This window comes from Medicago truncatula, chromosome 3 (assembly GCF_003473485.1).
Source record: "Medicago truncatula cultivar Jemalong A17 chromosome 3, MtrunA17r5.0-ANR, whole genome shotgun sequence".
NCBI lineage: Eukaryota > Viridiplantae > Streptophyta > Magnoliopsida > Fabales > Fabaceae > Medicago > Medicago truncatula.
This window is the reverse complement of record NC_053044.1, coordinates 58,085,987-58,092,528: the sequence shown is the minus strand read 5'-3', so window position 1 is coordinate 58,092,528 and position 6,542 is coordinate 58,085,987. Positions and strand designations below refer to the sequence as shown.

Here is a 6,542-nt window from a genome sequence, read left to right as displayed (position 1 = left end):
AGCTAGGCTAGTAGATTCAATTATTAGAGCACATTGGTCAAATTATCATAAACTAGACTATTATTCAATTATTCAACGTTTGTAGAGGTTGGTTCATTCTGATTAAAAATATATATACAACTTCTTGATCAAAAAATATATACAGCTTTGTTTAATCACATCAAATTGATGTACAAAGTATGAGATTTTGATGGTTAACAACATGATTTGGGTTTGGCTTCTGGTTTAAAGGGAAACTCTAAATTTTGAATGACATTGAAATTTCTTCAACAGATGAAGGCTTTGAACTGACGAGAAACTGTAACAGTGCATCAACCTTTAGAAATTCATTTGTTTCTGATTCTGGAGAATCATGAGATTTTTCAGACTGCAAGAACTTTGAAATTGTTGATCATTTTTTAGCATCAGAATCCTTCAATCTTTGCAGATGCAGCTTAACTAGTGATCCAGTAGGGTGTGTTGCAGAGAGCTTTTGGGGTTTGTTTCTACAGCAACTTCCATTTTCTCTTGTCTGAAAAAGAAAGATGACTATGAGATCAGAAAACATGTCAGGGTTATAGTAGTTGTTATCTTCTCAATATAAAGCAAATAATTACAGGAGACAAGAATCGTATTTTATATTTTAAAATTCAACTGGTAGTGCTAAGGGGCAATATAATTAGAGGGGCGTGCATGTGATGAGAGTAAACATGGAAACTGGATCATGTGTCTGCAGGAGAAGAAGCAGTTCTATCTATAAATAATTTGTTACAATCCGTTTTAATCAAATACACGTGTATTGTATCTTCATACTCTTGCTAGAATAATAAACATATTGAACAAAACACCTCAACTCCTAGCCTATGAGGAAGTCAATGGTATCCATTGATGTTAACATATGTTTAAATGGGTGATCTGATTCGTGTTCCTCCAACAGAGACATGCCTAACAATACTGCAGTTGTTGCTTTGGCATCACAGCAGTACTACACATGTGCAAATGGTTATGTTTACGATTAAAAACACGTTTTCGGTGAAGCATCTGTATTGAAAATGTTATAATCATGCAAATGAGACAGATTATGAGTTGGGGAGATTCCTTGGGGGAGACAAGGCTCTAACATTTATGTAATTATGTCTGAATCCAAATCTGGATTAGTTGGCCTCTCTGATATGTGATTAAGATTAGATTCCTTGTGTCGCCTAACACGCATAATATATATTGAGAAGAATGCAGATCCGTAGACTCAAATCAACATTCAACATTAAGGCTTCTCTTTCTCCTTAACCAAAGAAAAAAATGGCAGCCTCTCCTTTGAACTCAAAATCCAATTTCCACGGTCGCTCAATCAGCTTGCCATCAAGACCACACCCACTCATTCTTAAATGTAATGAACATTTAGACACCTTATTAAGATCTTCCAATGAAACCTCCTCATCATCATTGATTTTCCATAAAATTGATGGCTTGCAAAACTTGATCGAGTGTGTTGAAAAATTGGTTCAGCTTCCACTAACACAAGATGCACTTCTACATGAGCATCAAGAAAATGGGGTAAATAACCTTTTGGATGGTTCCTTAAGGCTATTAGATGTGTGTAGTGCAGCTAAAGATGCTTTAATTCACACAAAAGAATGCACAAGGGAACTTCAATCCCTCATAAGAAGAAGCAAAAGAAGAGGAAGCGGTGAAGTCGAACTCACTTCAGAAGTTAAGAAGTTCTTGATATCCAGGAAGGTAGTGAGAAAGTCAATCTCCAAAACCTTGGTAAATTTGAAGGGAAATGCCAAAAATAGCAACATCTTATCTACAAACAAAGACCATCAAACAGTGGCTTTGATTAACTTATTACAAGATGTTGAAGTGGCAACCCTATCTACATTTCAGGCAGTATTGCAATTTATATCAGGGACCACACAGTCAAAGTCAAACAGCTGGGGTTCCATTTCCAAGCTAATTCAGCCCAAAAGAGTTTCCTGCTCCCTAGTGGCAGATGAAAGTGAATTTGCCCAAGTGGATGGAGCATTGCAGTCTTTTATACTTACCAAGAATAGAAAACTTGAAGCCATCAATGATCTCCAAAGTCACTTAGAGAAAGCAGAGTCATGCATTCAAGACCTTGAAGAAGGGCTTGAGTTTCTATTCAGGCGTCTCATTAAAATTAGAGTTTCACTTCTTAATATTCTCAACCATTAAATGGAAGTTTATGGGGATCAAAATTTTGTAGCAACATAGATACACTTGTACATGGAAATTATATGTGTAAATATATAGCAATAATAAAGTCGAAACTTGTTCACAATTTTCTGTTGCAATATCTTCCCTCTTAAACCTGATGGTTATTTACTAATATTGTTAGATCACGACGATAGCTTTAGAATTTCCTTTTTTGGGACTTCTATCGATAATGCTATTTTGCTTTTCTTAAAATGAGTTGAACGTATCTGGTGTATAAGGTCAAATCGGCCTAGTATCCATGACAGATGGACGGAATTGGATCACCTGCTGCCACATGACTGATGGACAGAATTGGATCACCTGCTGCCACATGACTGCAGCTTATGATAGAGAGGTGTTTTAGTGGACCTATTTCAACGTAGGCCAAGCGTAAGCTTTACAATCTTATATAGCCTGGTCTGATCTATTCCCACCCTTTTGCACAAAGCAATGTGACATCAAGACTTTGTTCTTTGGTGAACTCGGTTTAAAATAACTTGAGCAGGATGTGATGGTTATGAGGTGATCAAACTTAAACAGAAGAAATCAATAAGTTTAAAAGCCTACTTGTTATTTCCAATAATCTAAAGCAAAATTCGGAACTAATTAAGTAAACCCCATCATTCTTTCTAATCTCACACTTAAAATCATTGGCCCTTAATTTATTTTATTTAAATAATAATGAATGTAAGGTCAGAAAATATAGGTTACTAGATGATGCAACATAGGACCCATATCCATGCTGTGCAACACACTAAAGTCACTAACTGTGCTAATATATATAGGACTCAGACAGACACCTTAAACTATACTGCATATTCCAAGCCGGACACGTACGATTGTATTAATTGGCATCAATAGGATGACAAAAACGAATATGCAAACAAATTAATGAAGGAGTGGGAAACCCTGTATGATATATTTATTAATAGAAAATTGAACGGTGGAGGCCATCACATTCATGCAGCAGTTCATGTTCATGTTCATGTTCATCAGATTCAGTAATATTGTATGAGTGAGTGAGTAGAGTAGCATCATCATGCGATTAATTGTTTGTTTCCAACAAATTGTTAAAGTTCATTTTCATGATAAATGTTATTGATGATTATTCATGATATATGTGGTTGGTGATTGTTCATGGAGTATGACTCATGATTGTTCAAGATAAATGTGTTGGTGATTGTTCATGATATGTGATCGGTAATTGTGTATGAATAATTGTGAGTTGATAATTGTTCATATGATCGATGATTATTGATGTGAGATATTGGGGTTTTTGATGTAAGTATATGCATGTGAATATTATTATTGATCATGTACGTGATGTTTAAATTGAAATATTCATGAGTAACTGTTATTTGGATTATGCTATTCCTGCTTATCTATGTTATTGATTATGATGATGTAATACTCACCCCTAGTGGTTTTACCGGCTACTTGCCTGTATGGGTGAGTAGACGTTGTGCAGGAGTAGTAGCTTGGTGAGTTCCTGTTGATTGGTGGATAGTAGGAGCTTTCTCCACTATCGGGTCTTAGAGTATAGTCGGCTCTGATCTAGGGTTTTGTTGTTAGCTCTAGATCTTGTTGGATTATTTTTATATTTTGAGATTTTGTCCATGTGTCGGACTTGGAGATTTTTATGCTTATGCATTTTTTTATATCATGTGACATGTATGTTGATGTATAAGAATTTTGTATCCGCTGCGATTGATGAGATTTTATATGCATGCATGTTAGTTCCGATCTTTGGTTTTATTTTGGTGAAAGTAGCGTCTATTTCTTGAATATATGAATTATTCGCATGTTTAATTGCTTTAATAGAAGTATGGCGTTACAGTACACAAAAACACGAAAAAACGAGGTTTCAGGATTCTGCAGAACTGACACGGTCGCGTCATCAGGATGCATGGTCGTGTCATCCCTTACAGAAGAATCTGGCACGGTCGTGTCATCTAGACGCACGGTCGTGTCACCTCACCAGTACAGCAAAATGCATTTTTACGTTTTTGCACATAAAATCTTGTTTTCGAATCCGATTTCAGTTCCGTTTTCGCCAATGTATTTCTAATACTTAGACCATACAAACCACACTTAAAACTTGACATTTAAACATTAAAACAACTTAATCAAATTCATCCCAAAATGACTTATTTTACAAAAGCACTTAAAAACCACTTTTACTCAAAAACCTGTTTTCTTCCCAAAACCAAGTGATTAAAACATAAAATCATACCATCCTAATTCACTCTAGCAACTTCCTTAACTCATTCAACATCATCAAAATCAAACTTCTTCATTATCAACCCATTTTACAAAACCAGCAACAGCAACTCATTTCTCAACAACAATCATGAATCATGCAAATCCAAGCCATGAATTATCATCAACCATATGACTAAACAACAACAACAACCATTGATCATGAAACATATCACAATTCATCAACAACCATGCATAATTCACCAATTGAGCATAATTTACCAACTACCCATTTTCATACATCATGAACTTGCAATTTCATCATCAACAATTCATTTAACATCAAATTAACATATTCAAACATATCTCTACAACATAAGCACGAATTTCAAAGATTGGGTTCATGATAATCACTTATTCTCATAATCAATTATGCATAGAACAAGAGAAAAAGAATTAACCAAATGATTATCATAAAGACTAACCCACTTACCTTGGATGAAGATTAATCCCAACTTAGACTTCAATTTAGCTCCTAATTTCACTCCAATCCTTAATTCTTCAAGTTCTTCTCTCTAACCCTTGTTCTTCTCTTCTCCCACTTTCTCTCTCTAGAAAATATCTTATGAAATGAATGAAGTGATATTTTCCTAAGATAACTCCTTAGGTATGACCCTTAATGGGCTTAACCTAGTTTCTATGGGCTTAACCCATTTCTATTCAAACCAAAAATATTTCTACACTCCAAACGATATTTAACTAATAACGGTAAAATGTCATTAACGGTCACTAAACGGTAAAATCTCAATTTACTCTAGTAACTTAATGAAATAATTATTCTCACTAATCACTAAAAGTAATTCCCACCAAAAATTATAATTTTACCCGTTCTCACAAAATGACCAAAATACCCTTAAGTCTAAAACGACTAAAATACCCTTATAACACGGAAACTCATGAAAATGCACCCAACGATGATTAATCACACATAAACACATAAAACACATAATAAAAGTAATGACTAAACATATTTTGACCGTATTTTTCTACTAATATACAAAGATAAATAATATTATATAAGATGTTGTTCGATCCGTCTCGATGAATATTTTTAAAATATCAAATTTTTTAAATTTTTTTTCTAAGAGATTAATAAAATTATTAAAGATCAAAATTGTTCATTGGTATGTGTAACAAGGTCCACCGTATCACTTAATATGGGACTGATGGAGTATCATTTTTGCTTGTTAAAAAAAAAATCTTTAATTGATTATTAGCAAAAATTATAAATATTTTATATTTTATATGTTCTTTTTTTTTATTACGAACAATTTTAAGGTTTTGTTTTTCATGCAAACTTTCCTTCCTCTTTTTCCGCATAGCAAACGAACGAGCATGTGATATTGTTGGTGACTTGCTTTAGTTAGTGGGAGAGAGGAGGACGGTAGTTTCGTACTATTTCCTCTGCATTTAATATGTTGTGAATAGAGACAACAACAACAAAAAAAAGAGGACGTCCTTTCTCCACGCCATAACCAGTAAGAAGGGGTTTTAACTTTTAAGGTTGTGAGTTGGTGGGGGACAAAGGGATAGTGAGAGAATGGGTTTAAGGTTGTTAGCATTTTTGTCATCATCTTGGATTAAAATGATAGAGAAAAAAAATACCAGTAATCTTACTATTTACTAATGGAGAATCAGAGTGAAACCATGTATTGCCCAATCCAACACAAAAATTGTCAATCTTACTATATAGAAGATTGTTATATCAAATAAAATTCCACATTCATGTTTATCATTTTGCTATACCATATTACATGAATATGGACATAATATATGCATATATTAGTTTGTATGAAATCATATAGCAACACAAAAAATGAATCCTAAGTCCTAACCAACACAAAATTAGAACCTTGGGGGTCTCACAACAACACAAGAAGTCGTAAAAGGTTGTAGCTAGCTAGCTGCAGTAAGTTGGAGAATATCAGAGCTTGCTTGTAAGTTGCATAAAGCGAAAAAAATCAGAAATCAGAGGGGACAAAGCTTATTAATTACAATCAATTGTTGGCTACATCTGGTGGTGGTAGCATATCAATAAAAAAAATATCATTCCCTAATTGTTGTTTAGATTGGTTCAATAATTTCTT

General features: G+C 34.0%; 1 protein-coding gene across 1 annotated transcript; it reads left to right on the top strand.

Annotated features, from left to right (window-relative positions):
- Positions 1-1,278: 1,278 nt before the first annotated feature.
- On the top strand, positions 1,279-2,209 carry LOC11413101 (uncharacterized). Its single transcript, XM_003603899.4, has one exon. It carries the CDS (start codon positions 1,279-1,281, stop codon positions 2,173-2,175), a length of 897 nt encoding a protein of 298 aa, XP_003603947.1. The 3' UTR covers positions 2,176-2,209.
- Positions 2,210-6,542: the final 4,333 nt, after the last annotated feature.

What these genes read in the sequence shown, in the direction of transcription:
- LOC11413101 (XM_003603899.4), top strand. Translation starts at nt 1,279, where the DNA reads ATGGCAGCCTCTCCTTTGAACTCAAAATCCAATTTCCACGGTCGCTCA.